Below are 26,806 nucleotides of genomic sequence, written 5' to 3'. Positions count from 1 at the left end.
CCCCTCATCCCACATAACACCCCTTGGTTCCCCCTTCTTTCTCCCTCCTGGTTCATTCAGTACTTGCTGGTTCAGAATGTGCCCAAGAAAAAACACTATATACCTTTTTTGTACATGAACTTCCCTGCCAGATATATACTTAGCTATAGTCTCCGACGTTCCGACAGAATTTCAAAATCTCGCGGCACACGCGACAGGTAGGTCAGTGGTCTACCTTACCCGCCGCTGGGTGCGGGAGTATGAACCAATCTATCTCTCCAGCCAGATTTTTTTTCTGTCGCTGAAGCGATAACAACTGTTGTCGTTTTCTTCCGATATATTCTTCATTTCTCGCTTGCCTGGAGATTGATTTGAACATTTTGGTGACGTATTGCGCTATGTTGGCTTGGCATACGCTTATTGTGGACCGTTATTGACTTTGCGCTGGATTTTCCTGTAGAATGTCTTGATTTGATTCTGTTTTCAAAACTCCGGTTTTGTTTAGAGTATTGTGTGACCGATGGATGTAAGGTGAGGTTACCGAAAGCTGCGGTGGACCCTCACACTTTCTGTGTTAAATGTAGGGGAATGAATGTTCGTTTAGTAACCCGTGTCAAGAGTGTGAGGTTTTGAACGAAGATGAATATAAGGCTCTTTCTTCTTATATTAGGAACTTGAAAGGGATAGGGTACGTAAAGCTTCTTCAAGGAGCTCGAGCAGGTCGAGAATGAGTGAGAATGAAATAACATTAATGAGTTTTAGAACCTTCCTCCCAGGTCTCAGCTCCTGCTCCCCGCACCGAAGCCGTAGATTCGTCTTCGGAGGCGGCGGCCTCAAAAGCTTCCTGTTCTAAGGAAGACAAGAATCTTCGTACTGAGCAAGGTAAGAGTGTCAGTGATGATAAGTGCAGTGTACCCAGTGATGTGGAGGGTGCGTCTGACCGGCTCCTTAGTGCCTCCAGGCCTAGACCTCTTCCAGACTCCCAGTTCCAGTGGAGGAGGAAAGTCGAAAGCCGCAGGAGGGCTAGGGAGAGCCCCACCGGTCAGGCGTCCCTCGGCAGATCCTGAAGTTCGCTCCCAGGCTGCCTTGGATCGTAAGAAGAAGAATATTCTTCGCCAGTGTTTTTCGTCATCCTCTTCTCCTTCGCCGAACTAAGCGTGGGTGGAGCTCTAAGGAGGCGTCACGCCCGTTGAAGAGGGCTGCCGGAGGCTCCCTTCAGTACGTTAGCGTCCAGCCAGAAGACTTTTCTGATGTAGCTTCCTTGCAAGCAAAGAAGCCTAGGAGATCCGGTGATCGCCCTCCTTCTCCCGCGCCTCGCGCTGAGCTTGCTTCGGAAAGAAGATCCTGGGGACTCTCCTTCTCGAGTACTAGCGGGCCCTACAAGCTCAGATCACAGCCTTGGCGGACTCCTTGGCATCGAGATCGCGTAGAAGGAAGGATTTGTCTCTCCCATCAAGAGATCGAGGGCGCGTTTCGTCGGAAGAGCGCTCTCCTTGCATCGGGTTCTTCTCCTTCTTTTTGAGGATTCTCTACTCATCGTAACATTTCAACGAGAGGAAACACCACTCCCGCTCGGAGGTGTCGAGAACGCCATTCGACGGATAGGCGCTCCTTGGACTATGAAGATATTTCCTCAAATCGGATTCCTGCCTCGGGTAGCGCTCAGCCCCTTCTGTTTCTCCTTCTTCTAGAGTTCGTGCAAGAAGAGAGAGTCGCTCAGGTCATAGAAGACTTGGTTCGTCTTCGCCGTCTCTTCTTTCTTCTCCTCGTCTTCTCAGAGAACCTAGGTGGAATGCCTTCTGGAAGTAGGCGCACTTCTCCTTCCGATACTGTAGTCGAGGCGTCGGATAACGTGACTGGTAGGCGCTCATCGCATGGAGTTCGCGTCCTCCCCTGTAAGACATCAAGAGTCTAGTAGGAGCCCTGCTCCTGGTAAGCGTCATTCTTTTAGTAGATGTTCTCCTGGAGAAAGACACACACCTTGATCCTCGTTTGCTTCGTTCTCCTAGTAGGCGCTCTTCGTTCTCGAGACTCCCTACTCCTCATCGGTCTCTCTTGCTAGAAGTCAAGAACGCCTCAAGCGCCCTGCTTCTGTTAGGCGCTCGGAGCCTTACAGACGTTCTCCCTCGGTAAGGACCAAGATCTCGCCGAACGCCCTGTTCCGTTTAAGCGCTCGGAGCGTAGCAGCCGCTCTCTCCGCTTCGTAGGCATCAAGAGCCTCTCGAGCGCCCTGCTCCTGAAAGGCGCCCTATTTTTAGCAACGTTTCGCCGCTTGGTAGGCGCCAGGATTCCTCTAAGCGCCCTGTAACAGATAGGCGCTCGGCGCCTAGTAGCCGCTCTCCTCGCGATCGGCGCCAGGATCTTAGCAGGCGCTCTCCCTCTCGTAGTCCCTCCCAGGGATAGACGTGGTCTTTCTAGAGAATGCGAGTTTAGACAAGAATTTTCGGATAAGCGCCCTTCTTTTACAACTCGTCGTTCTCTGTACGCCTTTCTACTTTGGAATCTCTCCTCATTCAAGACGTTTGTCTCCTTCATCGCACTGTACCCCAGCTAGGAAATCATCTAAGGATTCTCATAAGGATCCTCATCCCCGTTCTCCTCCTCAAGAAGACCAGAAGCCTCTGAGGAAGAAAACTAATACATCGGCAACAGTTTCTTCGTACAAGAAGCTCACAGAACTTCTCCTTCAGGAGTTCGGAGAGTCTTTGAGCCCTACTGCTCCTCCTTCTCCACACTCGTTGTTCTCCACAGCGAAAGCAACGAAAGGATCTTCGTGTGTGAGAATGAAGCCGACTCTTTCTATGAAGAAAAGCGCTCAAGAGTTTCGGTTCATGGATGCGTACTAAAGAGGAAGCGGGGAAAAAACAATGTTTGCCTTCCTCCGTCGAAGCTTTCAGGAAGGACAGGATTTTGGTATGAGACAGGAGAACCCTTGGGACTGGGCCTTCCGTCTTCAGCTGACGCAGATTTTTCGGCACTAGTAGACGCCACTAGAAGATCAGCTTTGAAGTTCGGCCAGAACAACGTGGGCAATGAATGAAATGGATCACATTCTAAAAGGCATTTTAGAGTCTTGGAAGTTTTCAACTTTCTCGATTGGTCCCTCGGAGGTCCTAGCCAAGAAAACTCAAGGACCGGACACGTTTTCTCCGGAGATTTGAATTTAATTGTGTCTTATCCTGTATGGATAAATCGGTGAGAGATGGGGCCAGCGAAATAGCTCACTGTTTGGAGCAGGGGTCTTGAAGAAAAGATCAGTATTTTGCTCATTTTTAACAAAATCGGTCTCACATGCTCAGAGATCGTCTTTGCTTTTTGCCGCTCTCTACACAGCTGTTTCCTAAACACCTGGTTCAAGACATTTCGAAGGCTCTCTCTGCCAAAGCTACGCAGGACTTCTAGCACAGTCTGCAAGGAAGCCGCGCCCTACCTTCCAGACTAAGACAAAGAAAGCTAAGCCGACCTCTCAGGAACCCTTTCGAGGGGCATCTACCTCTAGATCCTCTTCGTTCAGAGGGTCGGAAAACCAAACAGAAGAGGGAGGACTTTTACGAAGTCAATCAAACCTCCCAAGTAAGACTCAAGTCCTTCAGACAACTGTAGGCGCCAGGCTTTTACAGTTTGCAGAAGTCTGGGCCCGGAAAGACGCAGATGCCTGGACCCTGTCTATTTTGAGGAAGGGCTATCTAATCCCGTTCTTTTCGAGGCCTCCCTTGACGAATACCCCGAGGGAGTTGACGGCCAGATACAGGGACCCCATCATGAATCAGCCTCCGACTAGCGGTAGACAGATGCTGGAAAAGGAGGCGATCGAACTAGTGGCAGATCATCTTTCGGCAGGCTTTTACAACCGCCTGTTCCTAGTTCCAAAATCCTCAGGAGGATGGAGACCGGTGTTGGATGTAAGCGCCCTGAACTTCTTCGTCGAAAAGAAGAAGTTCACGATGGAGACCACTGCTCGGTGTTAGCAGCACTCCGTCCAGGGGACTGGATGGTGTCCTTGGACTTACAGGACGCTTACTTCCACGTACCAATCCATCTTCCTCGAGGAAGTTTCTAAGATTCATGATGGGGGGAAGAATCTTCCAATTCAGGGCCCTGTGTTTTGGCCTCTCCACGGCCCCCCTACCCCCAAGTCTTTACGGCCATCATGAGGAATGTGCACATGGCTTCACCTGGAAGGGGTGTGAGGATTTTCGCCTCTATCTCGACGATTGGCTTATAAGGGCCAATTCCAGAGATCGTTGTCTGAAGGACTTGAAGAAAACCCTGGATTTGACTTATTCCTTAGGACTTCTGGTCAATCTGCAGAAGTCAAGTCTGATTCCCGCTCAAGAGTCGTTTATCTGGGATCCAGATGAACTCTCTGAGTTTTCGGGCTTTTCCGTCACAGGAGAGGATAGCCCGGGACTCGAAAAAGTAACAACCTTCTTAGGGAAAGAAGTATGCACAGTGAGGGAGTGGATGAGTCTGCTGGGGACGCTCTCCTCACTGGAGCAATTTGTTTCCCTAGGAAGGTTGCACCTGAGACCGCTCCAATTCTTTCTTCATCGGAATGGGAGTCGTCCTTCTCAGGATTTGAAGTCTCCCTGTCGTAATTACTCTTCAAATCAAGAAGGAGTTAGCATGGTGGGGCGGATCCCGACAAGTTCTCGCAGGGACTGCCTCTTCAATCCCAGAAACCCAGCCTGGTGTTGTTCTCCGATGCGTCGGAAACAGGTTGGGGGGCGACTCTGGGAACCAAGGAGGTGTCAGGAACCTGGATGGGGACCAGTCTTCCTGGCACATCAACAGGAAAGAACTAATAGCCGTGTGGCTTGCTCTGAAGGAGTTCGAGTCAGATGTGACAGGAGCAGTTGTGCAAATAAACTCGGACAACACCACGGCTCTGGCATACATCAGGAAACAGGGGGGGACGCATTCCTTCTCTCTGTACGAAACAGCAAGATCTTCTTCTGTGGACAGAAGAAAGGGGGATAAAACTTCTCACCAGATTCGTACAGGGAGAAAGGAAATTGTAAGGGCAGATCTCCTCAGCAGGAAAGATCAGGTCCTTCCCACAGAGTGGACTCTGCACCAAGATGTTTGCCAGAGCCTTTGGAAGTTGTGGGGCAGGCCTCTCTTAGACCTGTTTGCAACTGCAAAGAACAAAAGACTGGATCTGTATTGCTCTCCCATCTCGGATCCAGGAGCAATAGGGATAGACGCCCTCCTACTCGATTGGAAAGGACTCGATGTATACGCGTTTCCCCCCTTCAAGATTCTGGGGGTTGACTTTAAAAAAGTTCGCAGAGTCAGATTCCCCGCGAGGATGACTTTGATAGCTCCCTTTTGGCCAGCACAAGATTGGTTCACAGAGGTGCTGGAATGGCTAGTGGATTTTCCAAGATCGCTTCCTCTAAGGAGCGATCTACTCAGACAGCCCCACTTCGACAGGTACCACAAAAACCTCCCGCTCTCAGTCTGACGCTCAGGCTTCAGACTGGTCCAGAGCGAAAGGCTTTTCGTCAGCAGCTGCTAAGGCAATCGCTAGAGCGAGAAGGTCTTCCACATTACGAGTGTACCAATCGAAGTGGGATGTCTTCAGAAGATGGTGCAAGAGGAATAACGTTTCCTCTTCCAGTACCTCTGTGAATCAAATCGCAGACTTCTTTTATTCTTAAGACAAGAATGTGGCTTAGTCGTTTCGACGATTAAAGGCTATCGTAGTATGTTGGCGAATGTCTTCAGGCACAGGGGTGGGGCCCAAACTTATCGGAAGATAAGGACCTACAGGACCTTATTAGGTCGTTTAATACAACGAAAATGCAGTATCTAAGACACCTAGCTGGAATTTGGATGTAGTCCTTCAATTCCTTGGGTGGGCCTCTAGGTTTGAACCCCCTAATTCAGCCTCATTCAGAGACCTTACAGGAAGACTGTTTTTGATGGCTCTAGCTTCCGCCAGAAGAGTGAGTGAGCTTCAGGCGATTGATGGTAATGTGGGTTTTAAGGAGGACTCTCTCATTTGCTCTTTCCTTCCTGGTTTTCTTGCAAAGAATGAGAACCCATCAAGTCCATGGCCCAAGAACTTCGAGATTCGTGGGTTATCTTCTTTGGTAGGAGAAGAAACCGAGAGAACTCTTTGCCCAGTGAGAATGGTGAAATACTACCTTAGAAGAAAAGAGCAACTGAAAGCCAACCGAGAGGTACTGTGTGTTCAGTAAAAGAGCCTACTCGTCCATTGTCGAAGAACGCATTGTCCTTCTTCTTGAGAAGCCTCATCAAAGAAGCACACGGATCCTGCAGAGAAGAACATCTTAGGCTTCTTAAAGTGAAAGCACACGAAGTAAGAGCCATAGCAACTTCTCTTGCTTCAACAAGAATATGTCCGTGCGAAATCTGATGGAGACAACATTCTGGAGATGTCAGTCAGTGTTCGCGAACCACTACTTACGTGATGTGAGAATCACTTACGAAAATGCTTCGCCTTGGCCCGTACGTATCTGCGGATTCAGTGCTGGGGCAGGGAGCTGGAACTCATCCTGTTTAGTAGTATAAATTTTTCCCCCTTGTATTTGTTGTGTTGGTTGCCTTAAAGAGGATGCATGAAGGCATCTCTTTAGGTCGTAATACTAATCTTTAGTAGTTTGGTTAGGTGGTCTGATGAGTGTGGCTCCTTGCAGTAGTAGTGGTTAGGACCTGTTAAGATAGGGACGAACTCCCTTTAACAGGATCCGACTGGATTCTACCACACAAAGGGATCACTATCCCAGTGGTAGATCCGAGAGTCTTTCAGCATCAGGTCACGTCCATAAGCTGTAGCTCTCCAGGCAACGCAGACTCAGAGATAATATCAATGAAGTCTTCTGCCTGACAGGTAAGAACCAAGGTTATTTATATCCTACAACATCAGTTGTTTCTTATCTCTCCTTATTACTTTAGCTGTCTCTTACCCTCCACCAAGGGTGCCAATCAGCTAAGTATATATCTGGCAGGGAAGTTCATGTACAAAAAAATGATATTGTTAAACTACAATAAAGTTTTGTACATACTTACCTGGCAGATATATACGTCTAATGGCCCACCCAGCCTCCCCTCAGGAGACAGGTGAAAGAGAAAAAATCTGGCTGGAGAGATAGATTGGTTCATACTCCCACCCGCCACCCAGCGGCGGGTAAGGTAGACCACCTGACCTACCTGTCGCGTGTGCCGCGAGATTTGAAATTCTGTCGGAACGTCGGAGACTATAGCTAAGTATATATCTGCCAGGTAAGTATGTACAAAACTTTATTGTAGTTTAACAATATCATTTTGGCTACGTTAGCCGATCAAGCATGTCACGTGTATGGGTCGTACACTGGTGGTTGATTATTGAAGTGAGCCCATGCATTTGATGTACAGTATTTATCAGACTTCCTTCTGGATGTAAACTTTCCTTCTATTTTTTTGTTCATTGGGAAAGGGATATCCTGATTCCTACATATTGGAAGGTTGTATGCTTGCCAGTGTTAATTTTTACAATGAATTAACTACCTTGTTTATAGTGGGCACTATTTACCATTTCATACTTCTCTCCATTGGACTGGGCCATTATGCTCAAGGTTGGTGATGTATAGTAGCAGTATGTTCCAAATTCATAAGTTTATGCCTACATGGTTACCAGAATGAGTTAAAAATGATTTCATTGGTGCTTCTGACAGGGTAAGGCATTTGTAAAAAGTTTTTTGCACCAGCAGACATTAAGAATAATGTTGGATATAAAGTATGTTTTTTTATTCTCAGTCCACTCATTTGGGATAGTTATATTTCTATATCATGATATTAAAATGAAGAACATTAGAGGTGTATTGTTCATTTCTAAGTGCTATATGGAGTAGGCTATTGGAGAAAGATGCAAAGGAGTACTTAGAAACCCTTGAAAGTTATTAGTACATGTATATACAAATGAATTAGTGTTAAGAGCAAAATCAGAGAAGAGGTCTTAAAGATGCTAAAAAGATTGGAGAATGGAATGAATAGTTAGCGAAAAAGTCAATGTAAGCAAAATGTTGTACAGTAAATGTATGATGACCATGAAGGAAGGGAACGACAGGCTTCACCATTTGAAGTGGGGTTTAGATGCTGTGGGGCAGGTATAGAGTTGCACCTAACTTGTATCAAAGGCAAAAAGTTGGTTTATTATAGGAGATGCATAAAAAACACCAGTAAAAGAGGAGGGAGGTGCAGGTTGGGCCTTGTTGGAGGTAAAGCATCCTAGCTTTTGAAACTGATATACAGTAAACTACTAAATATGGATGATCAAGAAACAGTCTGGGTGATGTAGAAATTACATACTATCCTTTTAGTCAGTACATGTAATAAGAAATTGGTGATGTACCTATAATGCTTACTTCACACATTGGATGCATGGGCGCTTTCAGAGAAAATGGGAAAGGAATTGAAGGGAGATTATGAGAATAAAGTGCTGGGGTTCATGGCTTGAGTGCATTTTTGGAGGTCATATTACAAGTGAAATTTCTGTGACTTGTCAATCAGACTGTTGACTGTTTGGAAAGTGATATTGATATGGGAGTACTATGATAAGGAGAGTTGAGTTATAAGTCTAAAATGAAAAATGTTTGAATATGGAAGTATGTAGTAGAATGAAGATGGTAGGACAAACTGGTAAATTGTGAGAAATGGCATACATGAAGGTCTGTTCTATATGTGGACCACTGTGGAAATTGCAGTAAAAGTGGTATGAGATTTATTACTATGGTGTTAGTGCAGAAGAAATGTTTTTCACATGCCTTTTATAATTGTTAGTTTTACTAATTCAGTATTTCTGGTGATAGAAGTTCACCCTCGACGTGGTTCAGAAGTCACGTAAAGTCGTTGGTCCCGTTGCTGAATAACCAGTGGTTCCATGCAACGTAAAATCACCATACAAACAAACAAGTGTTACTTCAACCTTTCTTTGCAGATGGAGTTAGTCTACCCCCAAAAGTTAAACTTGAGTGCATGGCAACCTACAAGTTGCATGATGATGTGGCTACAATGGCATCAGTGTCTCTGTCACCATTACGAGACTCTTTGCTCTTGGGTTTCAAAGATGCAAAGCTTTCTGTTGTGGAGTATGATCCATTTAATCACAATCTTAGAACTGTATCCTTACATTATTTTGAGAAAGAAGATATACGGGTAAGTTTTGTTTCCAACATAAGTACATTAAGCTCTTGTATTTTCCTTTTGCTTTTTTACATAACTTTCTGAAGAAATGAGTAATCCTTTTCTTGAAACTTTTGGCCTTCAATATTATGAGGTATTGTGCAGCATATATTTGTTTCATAAGAATGTTAAATGTTAAACTCAAGGTTAATTACTTTTGTATATATCTATGATAACTTTGTTAAAATAAGTTACTTTTGTTGAAATAAAACATTCTTTATCATAGCCTGTTATGTTAAACTAGTAAAACAGTGGTTTGCACTTTATTCAGAAGCTGTTATTAATATCGTAAGCTTTAGAAGCAGAATGGTGACTGTAGATAATTTATTTTTATTGGCTAAGGCATTGTAACTAATAGATTACTCATTAATTATTAATAGTTTTTGCTATATTTTGCTATATTTTACCATTTCTATTCAGTCTTTCACAAATATAGTCTCATATTTTTACTCCTAAAACTATATTTGTTGTAGGTTATATATGGGTATTGGTTGATATTGCCATGAAGTTATTAGTGTAATAAAATTTAAAAGAAAAAGATATTCTGTAAAGATACTGCAATTGGAAATAAAAAAAACTTTTTCTTATTTCAAGGTGATATGTTAAATCAGTGTACTGTATCCTCAGATTGACTGGATTATGAAATAGATGGTAGGATAATAGTCTTCATTTTTTACAAAGCTTAGTAGATAGCCCAAAGATTCCTAGTGTACATACAAGTCTAGACTGGGAAAAAAAACAGTTGTCAAAGAAAGCAATTCTTAAAGAAAAATATGATTCAAATAGGGTTTTAGTAATGTAGCTCTGTTCTTCATTTTGCTCACAAAAATTTTTATTGTCAGTCCACTTCAGTTTGATATTCATCCTAGGTTTAAAAAAAAAAAACTAAATTTTCAGGGTGGATGGGTCCAGACAGTTTGCTTACCATTGGTCCGTGTAGACCCAGAGGCCAGATGCGCTGCTATGCTGATCTTCGGAAAGAAGATTGTAATATTGCCCTTCCGTCTGACCCCCTTGCCCACAGATGATGTTGAATTCACAAGTGGTCCATTCACAAGAGGTCCTGTTCAGCAGTCCTACATTATAGATCCTAAAACATTTGAAACCAACATTGATAATATATTAGATATGCAGTTTTTACATGGCTATTATGACCCTACTCTCATGCTGTTATATGAACCCATCAAAACTTTCCCAGGGTAAGGCTTCATCCCATTTTGTATGAAATTTAGGGCCTTATTTAGAAAATTTAAATGCTTATTATATTACTACTAATAAAATATTACATTAAGAAAACCAAATGGACATAATTGTTGGGAATTTTTACTTGCTTATAAGCCCAATTCTCAGTTGTCATAATTGATGGCACCAGCTAGTTTTAAGGCTTCAGCAAGAAAAATCCAATTAATTAATTGTTTAGATAGTAACTAGTAGAAGTTAACTACATCTAGACTAGAACTAGTATCCACTTTGTTTTTTAAACTATCTTAGCTCTAGGTATACAGTAATCCTTACTTATGCGAGGTAAGTTCCAGACCCCATCGCGCAAGGGGAAATTTCGTGTAGGTTTGGCACAGTTTGTTAAAATGCTAATAAATGCCTACTTCTAAAGTTTGAACACTAAATATGACTAATCATGCTTCCTAAGTATTAGGCTAACTTTTAAATGAAATTAAAGTTACTGTAATTTCATTTAAAGGTTAGCTGAATACATTACCCTTAAAAAAAGAAATAAATGGTTGGTAAAACTGTGTGTGAAGATTACATATGTACAATGTATTTCTCTCTTCTTTTCCCATCCCTCCCAACCAATCTATTTTTAGAAGTCTTCTCAACTGCTTTTAAGCAATTCTTTATTCTGTCTCTTTCTCTGTTCTGAAATTCCTTAGCATGAACAAACTGTGCTTTTTATTTGGACTAATACAATTCTTAGTTACATGTGTATGTTTTAGAACAGCACATTTACAGGCAATCCCCGGTTTACAAAGGGGGTTCCGCTCTTGAGACCTGTCATAAGCCAGAACATTGTAAAAAATCGTCAAAACTCGTAAGAAAACCTTACTTTTAATACTTTGGATGTAATGAAAACTATGTAAGCTGCATTTTTATTACATTCTTCATAAAAAATACCTCAAATATTGATTATTTTGCCTTTTGGAGTTATATTTCTTCCATTGGATCGGTGCCATCTGCGTCATAAGTGTTGAGCCCTGGAACATGCATCGTAAACCTGCAAATAATTTTGATTGAAAAGCATCTTAACCTCAGAATGTCATAAGCCAAAAAATGGATCAATTAAAAATTATTTACCACTAACTACAAATGAGAGAAAGAGAGAGATAAGATGTTTTAATATAAGCATTAACCTTTAAACGCCGAAGCGGTATTTTAAAAATCGTCTGCCGTATGCCAGTGGCGTTCGCGAGTGAGCGCTTAAGTGGAAAAAATGTTTTTTTAAAAAAATCACAGCACGCTTAGTTTTCAGGATTAAGAGTTCATTTTTGGCTCCTTTTTTTGTCATTGCCTGAAGTTTGGTATGCAACCATCAGAAATGAAAAAAAATATCATTATCATATATAAATATTGGGATATATGACAGCGCGAAAAAAAATTTCATATATAATTTTATACAAATCGCGCTGTGAGCAAAAAAGTTAAAGCTAAAGAGTTAATTTTTTTCTGTTGTATAGTACACTAAATTGCAATCATTTTGGTATATAACACATTGTAAAACAATCAAGGCAACACAGAGAAAATATTATCACAAAATGATGCATGAATTCGTTATGTGCGGACGTAAAAAAAAGCTGTTTTCAAAAATTCACCACAAATCGAAATATTGTGCTAGAGACTTCCCGTTTGTTGCAAAATGAAGGTAATTGATTGAATATTACTAGACTGTAAGTGTTGTAGCTTACAATTGCAGTTTTTGACCATTTCGGTCGAGTTAAATTTGACCGAAGGACGAATTTTTTCTATTTATCGTTATTTATTTGAAAATATTTCAAAACTGATAAAAGCTACAACCATAGGTTGTTTTTTGTTGTATTTTACATGAAATTGCACACATTTTCATATATAAAACTTTATGTAACGGCTAATTTAAAATGGTGCAAACATTACGACAATCGGATGAAAAAATTTATGATTTTTTCGGAAGAGTTACTGCGCGGACATAAGGAAAAAGTTTATTTCATAAATTCACCATAAATCGAAATATTGTGCTAGAGACTTCCAATTTGTTGCAAAATAAAGGTAAATGATTGAATATTACTAGAATGTAATAGTTTTAGCTTACAATTGCGTTTTTCGACCATTTCGGTTAAGTCAAAGTTGACCAAAGGTTGAAAATTTGGCACTTATTGTTATTTATATGAAAATATTTCAAAACTGATAAAAGTTACAACCATGGGTTGTATTTTGTTGTATTCTACTTGAAATTGTGCACATTTTCATATATAAAACTTTATGTAACGGCTAATTTAAAATGATGCAAACATTACGACAATTGGACGAAAAAATTTCTGATTTTTTTCGGAAGAGTTACCGCGCGGACTTAAGGAAAATGTTTTTTTTTTTTTCATAAATTCACCATGAATCAAAATATTGTGCTAGAGACTTCCAATTTGTTGCAAAATAATGGTAAATGATTGAATATTATTAGAATGTAAGAGTTTTAGCTTACAATTGAGTTTTTTTACCATTTCGGTCGAGTCAAAGTTGACTGAAGGACGAATTTTTTCTATTATTGTTATTTATATGAAAATATTTCAAAACTGATAAAAGCTACAATCAAGCTAAAAGTCAAGATATATAACACAGTGGTAAGAGCAGTGTTAATGTATGGAGCAGAAACTTGGGCTCTTAAGAAGAAAAGATGAGGTACGTAAAGCTTGAGAGAACAGAGATGAGAATGCTGAGGTGGATTATGGGAATATTGCTGCTTGAGAGATTGGGAAATGATGAAATAAAGAAGAAGGGTAGGCTTAGTTAAGATTACAAAAGTGATAAGAGATTCGCAATTGAGATGGTAGGGGCATGTGTTGAGGATGGATGATGAGAGAGTGAAGAGAAGAGGGCTTGGGAGGAACTGTTAAGGAAGACGTCGAGAGGGAGACAGAGAATTAGATGGCAAGATAAAGTGAAGGAAGATATGGAGACAAGGGGTTTGGTGGAGGATGATGCCTTTGATAGAAGGCAGTAGAGAAGACGCATCAGGCAACTGACCCCTTAATGTAGGGGTAACAGTGGGAAAGAAGAGTAAGCATAGTACATACTTCATGCATCGTATTCTCTCATCTCAGTAAAAGAGAGAGAAATTATTTTTATTATTTAATGTAATTAAATTTATGCATAAAACCTTGAAAAATTATAAATTACATAATAAAAATTGAACAAACACCTTTGCACGGTTTCTCCAGGATTCAAAAATGTTGTGTTTGCGTTCGTGTGTCTGTGAAATACTCGAGTATGATAATTAGTTAGGTTCCAATGAAAAGTTTGCACTATTGTAAATTCGCGCAATTCGAATCACATAAGATTGAGGTATTACTGTACTGTAATTTCATTGACGATTACCACTCATAATTATGTAGTGGTGATCTGTTCAGCTCACTCGACTCGGCTCAACCAGGCAGCTCTGTCGACCAGAGTGCTCTGCTCTAACAAACGAACTCTCTGGTCTTGATTGGTGCGGTTCCTTGCCATGACATAGCACCCTCCCTTCCCATGTTGCACCGAGCTTTTACAGGGTCATCGTCTTTCGTCTTTGTCATCTGGCACCTCCTAACCTCCCTCTCTGCATCCTTTCCTTTCCCTGGGGAGGAAGTAATTGGCTGTCTCTTCGGCTCACCTGCTCCTTCCGGAGCGGGAACCTGGACGCTATCTACAAAATAAAGTGTCTCGGGAGCCCCAGGAATTCGAACCCAGGTTCATTCTCCTGTCTTTGGTTCCAAGGGCGCTGCTCATGGAACCGGGGCTGTGTAGGGTATACTACTCATGTACGGGTCTCTCCAAGTGTACAACCCCCAAGGGGGTTTATACATCCACAGTCAGTAATTGGTAGTCTTTTCTCCATCATGATAGTGACGCAGGGCAAGAGAAGGGACCGAGCTGCGCTGGTGGCTTGGACCCACCTGTGAAAGCCAGGAATGGGTAGTCTTCTGGTGCTAAGATCAATGTCGCTGTTCCTCGGGACAAGGCATCTGAAGGAGATAGGAGGAGGTCTTTTGTGTAGTCCTCTTCATGAGGGATCATGGAGAAGATAGATGTGTAGCAAGACGTGGCAAGTTCTCGCCAGCTTTTACTGCATTTAATTTTGGTCAACTTTCGCTCGCGTTCACGCATGAACGGTTGTAGGAAATGAATGCTGCGTTTAACAGAGTGAGATCATCACAAGTTCAGAGAAGAGCAGGCAAGAACAGTCAATCCTCCTCTCTTTTTTTTCTTCTACTTCCTGGTTATACCAGAATGAACAAGGAAATAAGAGGAATTCTATGGAGCCTACTCCTCAGAGTTCGAACCCGAGAGACTATGTTTTTGGTTCAATCTTATGATCTTACCAAACATGTCCATCAGTTGCAAAAGTAGCAGATTTCGTCTTGTTTTTAAGGAAGAAAGAATTTGTTGTATTCTACCATTGCTGGGTATAGGTAGATGCTCAGTAGCATGTTCAGGTTTCACTTGCCTGAGCTTCCAACCAATAGAATTTTGAACGATCTATTAAGATCTTTTAGAATAGAACTTCTAGTTTTCCACTTTGGGCCCCCCTCGTGGGATTTCTGGTCTGTTTTGAGACTTGAGCTCTTCAGCTTTTGAGCCTTTGGAGTCGTTATTCTTAAGAGAGCTAACCAAGATGTTATTTTCGGTTGCTCTGGCTACAGCAAGCAGAATTGGTGAGACTCAGGCAGTGGTGAGGACTATCTTTTTCAGGGGCAGGATATTTTTTTTTTTTTCATACATGCCAGAAATGGTTGTGAGGTCTGAGTCTGAAATGTATCCTTTTCCTAGATCGTTTAAAGTTTCATTGTCGGATCATTTTGTCGGAGGTGACAGATCTGAAATGCTGCTGTGTCTGGTTCGAGTTCTCAAAGTTTATTTGTCACGTACTGAGAAACTTTTACCTAGTCCAAGAAATTTGTTTTCCCCTAGGTGTCCATCTCGTTCTGTTTCCAAAAATGTGTTAGTTTCTACTTGCGAGAGGTTATAAGTCGAGCGTTGGATGGTTCTTCATTGCTTTCAGAGCCTTCGAGTTCTTCTTCAAGTCCAAGGGCGCATAATATCAGGGGGATGGCTACTTCTTTGGCTTTCTTGAGGAATTTTTCGATGTCGGCGATTTTGGAGGTGGCTACTTGGAAGTCGGTGTCAGTTTCCATGACGTTCTACCTTATGGATATTCAGTTTTCTTCAGAGCAGGGTTACTCGCTGGGTCCTTTTGTTGTGGCCAACTCAATTTTATAATTAACTTTGTATAGTTAGTCTGTAAGGGGTTTAGATAGTCAGTGGTAGTCTAAATGTATTGAGTGTATATATTTTTTTTAGGTCTTTAAAGTTAGGCAGATCCCGATGATCATGTTGGAATATCTTCAACTACTTCTGCACTGTCATCTACGTCAGTGAGCAGTAGAGAACTCGAAGGTCCTGCACACTCAACTTCTCCTCCAGACATAAGAGGCTAGATAGCCATGGGAGGTTTGACTTTTCCCCTCCATACATGAGAGGTGTAGAATACCACATGGGAGGTGCTTCTGGCTCAGACGGTACCTTAGACACGAGACTGATGTTGGGGTACTCTCTCTGCAAGCATCCTCACCTACCGAGTTAGACAACTAGGTGAGGACACATACATTTACACATAGCAGGTTGATAATGAGTTACCTGCTTATGCTTCTTTGACAGGTTAGGCTGAATTAGATTAAATTTTGTTAATCGGGCAAATTCAGATGTTCAGGAAGTGTATTGCGTTACGTATGAGCCCGGCCTTGATTGAGCTCCAATACGTAAACAGAAATAGTTGAGGGAAAACAAAGTGAATTGCTTGAACTTACCGTAAAAAAGGATTTAAAGTGAACATTTACTCTAGAGGAAAGGTCGCCAGAAACTCAGCTAATTACTTTACAGCTATTTATTTACAAGAGGCTGCTTAACAGCCAAGGTTAAGTAAATGCAACTGGTCCCCACATGGACTAATAATATCTCTCAAGTGAATGATTGCTGGCGCAAAATGAAATTCACGTAATAAAGCTGGTTTCGAAATCTTGCGGTAATGCAACACTTGCGGGCGGACAGACTTGACACGCGACTCAGGGAATCTGGAAAAGGATCCCAGATTAGACAAGATAAAAGAAAAAAAAGACTTCTTGCACAAGTTACGATTATTCAGTTCTGTAACACTGGGGCAAAGGAACTCTAATGTTTCACTGAGGTATGCACTGAAGACTTAGTCTTTAACAAGTCACAAGGGGACGCACGTGGCCCGATGAGGACAAAGGGCTTTTGATGTAGGAGGGATAAAAGTGAGACTTGAAATGAAATTAGCAAGAGTCGTATGGTAGTAAAAGGTGCTGGTTTGGAGTTTACACTTTAGACGTACCTGGATGCCATGTTCAGTGTGGACCTTTGTAGAAAATGTGGCGTCCGGCTTGGTCTCAGATTTGGCCGTCTGAGTCTCGTGGCGTGCCAGTACGCCGCTAGGCTTAAGTGTGGGAGGCTGGCTGGCTGGATATCCATCCTAGGTCACGACTGCAGTCGACTGAGAGAGATACTGGTTCTCTCGGAATCACGGGGCTTCCATATACCGCCTCGGGCACTGCCTGAAAGTGATAAACACCGCCAGCAAATTGGGAAGGAAAATAGGTCTTATTGAAGAGGTCCCTAAAATCCATCTCGAGGCCTAGCTACTCTTGTGACTTGCCTATCTTACCATAAGCTTCCGTCAGACCGGAAATTCCTCCCTACGACGTGCTCTCTCCCAAAATCAGTTGCTTTAGGAGAAGGCATGGCTGCTTCTTTTATAACTACAATTAATTAAAAACTGCTGGGGAGGCGAGGTGTTCAATAAGCGTAGCAATTGCAATATGAAGTTGTTCATACACGAAACAAACCTTCGGTCTTAACATTAGGATTTACTAGCGCCAAGCTGGAAACCGGTAGAATTAAAATTACACTTGTGAGATCCAGGGACTAATGGCATCTATACCAGGTCACGGGGCATGTATACCCAGAATGCCCACGGCTACCTGTGACCCATCAGTTATTTTCCTACCGCCTTTAAGATAAGACGTGTTACTGTCTATCTCATTTAAAGCCGGTTTTTAAGTTTGCCCGTTCTTTATCCATTTCATTTTTTATTTTTCATTCCTTTTCTTTCTCCAAGTGTGATCAGTGTGTGGTAAGAGTGTATACGTGGTATGATGGAGAATTTTGCCTCAACATCGGGATCGTCTACCGCTTCGAAGAGGAGACAAAGGAAATGCCCAGGAGTCAGTGGCTTCCCTTGTTCTAGGTTCCTAACCTCGGTGTCGACGGATCCTCATCCAACGTGTAGTAGGTGCAGGGAAAACGTATGTACGGTTACTAATCCGTGTTCTGTTTGTCGCGGTTGGTCGGTGGAACAGTGGAAGAAGTTCTATGGGAAAAGCCAATACAAAAGAAAGGGGTGACGCCATCTTTGGATGACAAACCTTACCGCTTCTTTTGTATCGGTAATAAACCAGGCTGCTCCATATGTTTCTTTTCTCCACCTGCTTTTGAATTGTCTCATACCCCTTCGGTTTCTCCTAGCGGTTCTGTATCGGAAACGTCAGAGGGGCCTTGGGTAATTTTATGAATAATTTGCACTCTCCTTTGTTCCCAGCAAGTAGAGGGGAGATCCGCCATCTTTGTTCCAGGCTCCTGCTACTCAAGCGCATAGGTTAGATGGTACGTGGTCAGCGCTAGGCCTACCAGGCGTACCAACCTTGGATGGTCTGCTTGCGCATTATATGACGTCACGGTTCCAGCAGGGTTCGGCAGCGCTGAATGTTCCTCATCCCCCGGGCTTGCAATTTATGGGAATTAATGCCGCTGCTTCATCCCCCACTCAGTATTTACAGCGATGCAGAACGTGGGAGGTATTTGGCAGCAAACGTGCGGTTACCAGGCAGAAACCTCTCAGTCTCTCCCTACGAGAGGGATGACGTCACAACATACGTCACACTCTGAGATGGCAGGCGTGATGACGTCACAGACCGATTCTCGGCCTTTTTCGCTGCACCCAGACGCTAATACGCCTTCTGATCCGTCAATGCAAACTGTAATGCAGAAGTTTACAGGATATAGAGGAGAGAATGAATAAGAGAGACAAAAAGAAAAAGTGTGATTCGCCTTCTTCGTCTTCTTCCTCTAGTTCGGCGTCATCGCTAAGTCCGATAACGTCACGGCGAGCGCCAGCTTCAAGGCGTTGGAGGAGGATTCGGGGAGTTCCTAGCGGATCCTCGGGCCAAGAGGAGAAGAATCAATTCTTCCTCTTCGGACGAAGACTGTCATTTCCAAGTCAGCAAGAAGGTCGGAAAATCAGTGGCTATTAAGCACAAGGTTGCCAGACGAAGCCGTTCGCAAGAGTCCGAACAAGCGAGAGAGGTGACGGCCGGCGAGCTAGCGGCCGAGGCGGAGTTGCCAGTTCGGATCGCAAAACTGCGATACCTCTGGTAAAATCGACGTTGGCGGCGAAAGAAAGGTGCAGCAGAGGATGGAATGCAGGTCCAGTTTCGCCCGTAAGGCCGTTCAAAATACGTACGAAGGACGATAAGGCTCCTATTAAAAGTACGAAAAATAGAGAATTGGCAACCTCGGCGGATACGTTCTGGGAAGGCAGTGTCCGTCTGGATAGAAGGCCGAGGCCGGGCTCGCCGACGCTCGAAAACGATGCAATGCTAATAAAGTACGAACTTACCTCTGTCTTAAGGGAGCCTTCATCTTGGAGATCTAGACGAGATTCTCGCTCTAGATCCGTGAGCAGAGAAAGAGTGAGACGTTCTCGTTCCCCTGCTGACTATCTGGGATCGAGCCAACAGCGGCCAGCAAAGATCAAAGAGGCCGCGGCCGTAGGGGCAGGCGGCCGTGGAATTCCGGGCCGTCTGTCAGAAGATAGAGGCGAGACAACATCTCTCGTGACGAGTGGTACACTAGAGCCGGAGGAAGGAGAAAACCAAGAGTTTCTGGCCTCGTATGCAGAGGTTATTGATTTGATTCGTCAATTCAATAGCCTTCGAGAAGACAGAAACACCGGCCAGTATGCTTCCTCCTGGAATTGACATGGCGTTTGGGACTAAAGAGGGAGGGATACCAAGGTGTCGTATGAATTGCCTTGTTCGAGTCATGCGGAATCGGTCTTGCAACACGTAACGCAAAGATTGCAGGGAGGGATAATTCCTTAAGAATCTAATAGATCATTTAAAATTTATTACCCCCCCCAAATGATAAAGCAAAGGAAATATTATTACGACACCGAAGGTCCCTTTGCTGTCTAGACAAATGAACCCTAATGTTGTAAGGTTAAGGCCTGGATTAACCTTGGATCAGGTTAAAATGGAGTGCCCTTCGATGACGTACCAAGAGGCTGCCACGTTAGAAGCAACAGCTTCTTCTGTCTTTCAGGCTGCGTCCTGGTTAGACCTTTGGTCAACAGCAGTGGCGAAAATTGCATCCTCGGAAGCAACAAGGAAAGTAGTGGATGAACCATTGTTCATTAGATTACTACAGTCAGGGTCCAAGGCGATTGCGTACCTGACAAACGTAAGTGCCAATGTTTGGGCAAATATCCTGCTAATGAGGAGAGATGCAGCATTGGCTAGACTAAGCCGCAATGTGGATTTGGATTCCCTGTTAGCAATGAGGAATGGGGATATCTTAGAATCGCAACTACTGTTGCCAGAGGTCATACTGGAAGAAGCGATAGATAGAAGAAGCATGGACACTAACGATAGGTTGGTGCAACAGGCAGTTAGGAAAAACCTCTAACAGTCAAAAACTATTCCGTTGGAGGGAGACAACAGCAGATGTCTCGAAAGGAAACCAGTGAGACCCATAGCATCCCTAATAGAGTCACAAGACCCTCTTCCCAAAGAGGATAACTCATCGGGCCTTTCACAATAGAAACAACAGAGGAAGGGGCAATAGGGGAAGGGGGAGAGGCTCAAGAAGATAGGATGGGCGCCTCCCATCACTCGGCCACACCAGTGGGGGGTTGCCTGGCAAATCACTGGAAGGTGTGGCAGGAACTAGGGGCAGAGCAGTGGGTGGTGGATGTTCTCAGGATCGGGTATTTGATTCCGTTTTCGAGGTAACCCCCGCCCCTGACAGATCAACCATTACCCCACGTCACTTATGCCCACAAATCTCAGAAGGCCACTATTCTGCAGGACGAAGTGAAGAAGATGATGGAAAAAGGAGCTGTGCAACAAGTATGCAGTCCGACAAAAGGCTTCTACAGCAGGATTTTCCTGGTACCCAAAGCCAACGGGGAGTGGAGGACAGTAATAGACCTGTCAACGCTGAATCTGTTTTATAAGGAAAACCAGTTTCAAGATGGAAACTCCGAAAACGGTTCTACAAGCAGTCAGAATCGGAGACTTTATGCTGACAGTCGATCTAAAGGACGCATACTTTCAGATACAGTCATCAGTCTTCAAGGAAATTTCTCCGCTTCAGTCTTGCAGGAAAGCTTTCGAGTTTCAAGGTCCTGTGCTTCGGATTGACAACGTCTCCTCAAGTTTTTACAAGAGTGTTCACCCTCGTGTCGGCGTGGCGCATGCTCAGGATCAGCTGATAAGATATCTGGACGATTGGCTGGTGATAGCAAAGTCCAGGAGAAATTACTCAGGGACAGGGCGGCCCCTCCTGCAGCTTTGTCAACGCCTAGGTATTGTGGTGAATCAGCAGAAGTCGCAGCTGGATCCAAGTCAACGTTTGGAATATCTGGGAATGGTGGATAGACACAACACAAGCCAAAGTATTCCCGACAGACCAAAGAGTAGAGAAATGCAAACAAGTGTGAATGCCTTTCTGGGAAAGCAGACACAGCCAGCAAGACAGTGCAGGTGGTGCTGGGAATCCTAACCTCCCTGGAGAAGCTAGTACCACAAGGAAGGCTACACTTCGGTCCCTACAATGGAGGATGAAGGAGTTTTGGTCACCAACAGTAGATAACCCCGTACGAGCAAATTCCCTTGTCGGCAGAAGTGAGGAAAGACTTGCTGTGGTGGGTGGACGACGACAATCTTGACAGTGGGTGTCCCCTTCACAATCCTCCCCAGACCTCTTGCTGTTCTCGGATGCGTCACTAGAAGGCTGGGGAGCCCATATGGAGGAGTTGATGGTGTCAGCAAAATGGAGTTTGCAAGGACAGAGAACTCCATATAAACGTGCTGGAGTTGAAAGCAGCTTTCCTGGCTCTACAAGAATTCAGGGAGAGAGTAAAGGGACACTCAGTGGTATTGATGTCAGGACACAACACCACAGTAGTAGCTTATATAAACAAGCAAGGAGGCCTAGTTTCTCGGCAGTTACATGTGATGACAGTTCAACTTCACCAGTGGGCTATAGAGAACCTGGTAGACATCAAGGCCAGGTATATTCCGGGAAAAAGAAACATAGTGGCCGACAAGTTGAGCCGCAGGGATCAGATTCTGGGAACGGAGTGGTACCCACCAACAGGTAGTGGACAGGATGCTCATGTTGTGGGAAGGACCGATCATAGACCTATTCGCAACCAGGTACAACAAAAAGTTGGAAGTGTATTGTTCAGTAGTCCCGGACGCAGAGGCAGTAGCAGAAGATGCGCTACAACACCCCTGGGACAATCTGGACGTGTACGCATTTTCCTCCATTTTTGTCTAATCCGTCAGGTTCGACAGGGTAATGCGGTCTCAGAACCTCAAGATGACCCTGGTAGCTCCCGTTATGGCCGAAAGCAGAGTGGTTTCCAGACCTACTGGAACTCCTAGTAGATGTGCCCAAGAGAGTTACCTCCATGGAGCAACCTTCTGTGTCAGCCTCACGTGGAGAGGTAACCACCAGTCGGTGAAGTCCCTATCGCTTCACGGGTGGAGACTGTCAAGTATCTCCTCCGAGAGCGAGGGTTTTTTTTTTCGCAGAAAGCAGCAACTCAGATGGCAGGTAATATCAGAAAATCATCTGCGACAGTATACCAAGGGAAGTGGTCAGCATACTGTGATTGGTGTCGTAGGGGGAACGTGTCTCCACTCGGTACCACTATTCAGCAGTTAGCAGACTTTCTGATATATCTCAGAACAGAAAAACATATGTCTGTATCTGCAGTGAAGGGGTACAGGGCTGCTCTAGCCTCAGTCTTACGAATGAAAGGAGTGGACATATCGTCTTCATGGGAGTTGGCCATGCTGATGAGGAGCTTTGAACAGTCATGCCCACCAAAGGAGCTAAAAGCCCCAGATTGGGATCTGACCAAGGTACTGAGTAGTCTGACAAAACCCCCTTACGAACCACTAAGGCAGTCCACGGATTGTCAGTGGTACCTCAGTTAACTCATTTGACAAGATTTTACCTGTAGCATTGGTAGTGCTGAGAGTTAACTACTACCCACTTTGTGGGTAAATTTATGGGGATATAGTTCAGGCTGGTCAGTGACCAGGGCTAATTCAGGTGTTCAGGTAGGTATTACAATATTAGTTTTATTATGAAAACTTCATTTTTGTCACTATTGCAGACATGATTTACATGGATTGTTTTGTTTTATTTATGTCCACAATTATTGTTACAATTGGGTGTGGTGTTATACTGCTATATTTATAGATACAGAATTTCTGTTATGGATATTTTAAAAACAATGGAATTTTGTATTCTTAATTAATTTTGAATTGCTCTGTTACTACTTAGTTGCATTGTATAATTGCTGGGTCACATTTCTGAGGGAGGCTCATATATTAAAGTTATTGTTTTTGCCCCCATTTTTTGAAGATGGGCTCACATAATATGAACATTTCACAAACCAAAGATGCATGTTATAATTTTGAGGTTACCTTGCATATTAGTAATTTTGTATATTAGAAACTACCATATTATAGGAGAATTGGCAGTACCTCTGATTTCAGATTTCAAAACAGAATGGAAATTCATCTGTTCTGGGCTCATTCTCAACTTATGGTATTGGAAGGAAAGTCCTTAATCTGTGCTAGTATGTGTATACATGAAATTATAAATTTTTTTTAATAATCGTAGATTTATATATTTTTAGGAGAGTTGCAGTCCGTCAGGATACTTGTGCCTTAGCAGCCATCTCCCTAAACATTCGACAGCGATTACATCCTGTTATTTGGTCCATTTCAAGTCTCCCCCATGACTGTGTCAAACTTCTCCCTGTACCTAAACCCATTGGTGGAGTTCTTCTATTTGCTTGTAACTCGCTCACATATCTCACCCAGTCAGTACCCCCATATGGAGTCTCCCTCAACTCTATGGGTGACAAGAATACCAATTTCCCCTTACGTAAGTATGGCATTACGTATCAGTTTTAGTCTTCATTATTTTATATTGATGAACTCTTAAATTTAAGAGTTGTTATGAAACATAATTTTAATGTTTTTTTCTGTATTGCAGCTGAAATATTGTTTTTTGTACCATGTTAACTGATACTTGCAGTGCCTTAATTTTCTATAGATTAATCCTGCTTGATTTGATTTTTGTGCTTCAGGAAAACAAGAAGGCGTCGTCATATCACTGGATTGTGCATATGGTCAATTTCTTACCGAAGACCGTGTCGTCATATCATTGAAAGGTGGTGAGCTGTATGTTTTAACTCTTGTTGCTGATTCTATGAGGTCTGTCCGTAGCTTTCACTTTGACAAGGCTGCTGCATCAGTGTTAACCTGTAGTGTAAGTATATACAGCATACTGCAGCCTTATTAATCCAGTTCCTAATAATTTGATTACCAAAGCTAAAAGGAGTGGGTTTTATTTGAGTACAGTAATTGCACTTTCTTCCAAGGAATTCAGATTAATTGCAAGTACGTATTAATGCAAGTAGTAAGGTACTAAAGAATGCTCATTATTTTGGAAAATACTCTCTCCCCTCTCTCTCAGTAAATATTATCACTGTCTAAATGAACAGTTTTATAGATGTCCTATGTAATGAGGGAAGGTTCCAATAATTTCCTAATTATAAGCAATTTATTTTTGGGACTGAGGGTGATATTTTCAATGTTATGAAATTCCTTTGTAGACTGTCTTTCAGCCTTTCTTAACTTGAAAGCTATCAGGAAGAATAATTTATGTAACCTTAGTGATATTGATAAATATTAATGTGAAATATTTTTTCAGATGACTGTATGTGAGGACCAATACCTTTTCCTGGGTTCTCGGTTAGGAAACTCTCTCCTCTTACGATATACGGAGAAGGACCTTGGTGATTCAGTGCGTAGCAGAAGCAATGTTCCTTGTGATCAGGAACCTCCTACAAAAAGGAAGAAACTTGATACTTTAGGTTAGATATATTTTTTATTTCCAACATATATACACAATTAGTGTTATTTTGAGCTAAAGTCATTGTTATCTATAAAATTAAAGCCTACTAAGATTACAAAATACCCTGAAGACCAAAGGATATTAAATAGTCATATTTTGTATTTTCATGTGAAAATTTTCATTATTACATATTACATTAGTTGCATTTGTAAAAATTTGGTTTTGCATAGTTTTTGAAAGAAACTTTTGATATCTCAATGATAATTCCCAGGTGACTGGATTGCCAGCAATGTTGATGACATTCAAGATGATGATGCTCTTGAGGTATATGGCCAAGAAGATACTTCAACTGTCCAGCTTAGTTCTTACAATTTTGAGGTATGAAACAAAGATAGGGAGAAACAGATTACTAGAAGTATTTGATTTTCTTTAAGAATGGCATGTAATTAGATGGCACAGACAACAGGAATAATGCAAAACAAGAGGAAAGAACTGAATCCTGCAGTTATCTTCCCTAGTGTCAGACTAGGTAACTGGTTAGCCCCCATCTACTAACAGCGAGAAGGATTTGGGTTGAAAGACTTAAATCATGTGTATTATATATATATATATAGAGAGAGAAAGTGAGCAAGAGATACAATATTTATTTCTTTTAAAGAAATGCTCAATATATTTGCTGTTTTTGCTATTTCATTGGACAGGGCAGCTCATTTTGTATTTACTTTTTAAGAAGATTAACAGATCTACTGTAAGCCTAGATAGTCGGTCATTAAATTCTACTACCTTTCCTTAAAAATGCACCTCAGTGTTATAGAAAAGTTTTGATTGAAAATGAAAATAAAATGGCAACACTCATGGGTTGATGGGTTTGTTTTGGTAGGTGCACTGCCCTTATTTGATTGTCGTAGCTCATTGAAATAGTGATTTTCAGCTGAGGCATCAGTCGATTATTGTAGTTTTTCCCGTTAATTTTTTTCTAAAAAACACTGTCATTTATGGCAAAACATGAACAGACTGTGAAGTGATGTATATGGTACAAATTGTCAAGAACTTTCTTTAGAGACATTGTTGCTGTGTCTGTATGTGTGCATCGAAATGAGGCAAACTATGCACTTCTTGTGCATTTGCTTGCCTCTCTTTATGGGCCATTCTTTATAAAAAAAGATAGTTTTAGAGAGAGAGAGAGAGAGAGAGAGAGAGAGAGAGAGAGAGAGAGAAACAATTGTGTTTTTGTGTCTGTTTGATCAGAATATGGATTTAAGTACTCATCATACTTCCATTGGAATCAAGCTAGCACAGGTTCAAATTTGTTTAAGATGTTATGAAATATTGTTCGTACACAAATACAAACCTGAATTTTTTTATGTAGGAATTTGCTTAAGAACACGAGCTGGAACGGCCATTTAACTTCCACACAAGGTCACCATCCACTGATGGTAATGGGGAAGCAGCCCTGTCCATTTGTTGGTTTTGTTTGAAATAAATTTGTGATTTTTGCTTTTTTTGTATGTGCAAACCCTTCAATCACTTGACCTTTCTTTTTTTTTTTTTTTTTTTGGAGAGGGAACAGCTGGGTTTAGGTACTATGTGGGGAAAGACAGGCCATGTAATCAGTTTCGCTCTATTGAGATTGATCATCATTCTTTATGTGTCTCATGCCATGAACATGAATTTAACCAAAACAACCTAACCCAACTTATGTTTTAAGTGATGTGGAGGTGGAGTGACTTAGGGAGTTAGAGCCTCTCTAGGGCCCTTTGGGAGCTGAGTGTCTCTGACTTATGATCAATCGTAGATTATCAGGGGCCATCCAGTATCTCCTTCAGGTGTGGGCGTGATTTACTTTAGTGGTCTCGGTATCTGCCAGCTGTGGGACTGCTACTACTTCCTTGTAACCTTTCATGCAGCATCGGTGATGTGTCTCCCAGTGCTGCCATATACATCATCTCTGGGTAATGCGGTCCTCCACAAGCTGTTGAGAGAGGCCTTGTGCAACAAGTACAGTAGAAGCAGCCAATGGAGAGGAGAAGGATGTCATCATCATTTCAGACTCTCAACTGCTCACCAAGTGTTCACTTGGGTGGTCGTGCTGATCTTGGCTCCAGCTCATTCACACTTGTACCATGTTTGTTTTTGTTATCACCTGGGTGTAGAGATCAAC

General features: G+C 42.6%; 1 protein-coding gene across 1 annotated transcript in view; it reads left to right on the top strand.

The window, feature by feature from the left end:
- LOC135221275 (cleavage and polyadenylation specificity factor subunit 1-like) overlaps positions 1–25,023 on the top strand; it is a gene marked incomplete at its 3' end in the record, with an annotated part of 70,960 nt that extends 45,937 nt beyond the window's left edge. Inside the window, 6 exon segments of the mRNA XM_064259088.1 lie at positions 8,924–9,141; positions 10,066–10,367; positions 23,420–23,670; positions 23,876–24,057; positions 24,502–24,664; positions 24,917–25,023. Of these exon segments, the coding sequence (XP_064115158.1) occupies positions 8,924–9,141; positions 10,066–10,367; positions 23,420–23,670; positions 23,876–24,057; positions 24,502–24,664; positions 24,917–25,023 (1,223 nt within the window).
- Between the last annotated feature and the right edge of the window lie 1,783 nt (positions 25,024–26,806).

This window comes from Macrobrachium nipponense, chromosome 2, assembly GCF_015104395.2.
Source record: "Macrobrachium nipponense isolate FS-2020 chromosome 2, ASM1510439v2, whole genome shotgun sequence".
NCBI classification, from domain to species: Eukaryota; Metazoa; Arthropoda; class Malacostraca; order Decapoda; family Palaemonidae; genus Macrobrachium; species Macrobrachium nipponense.
This window is presented reverse-complemented; position numbering and strand designations above follow the sequence as displayed.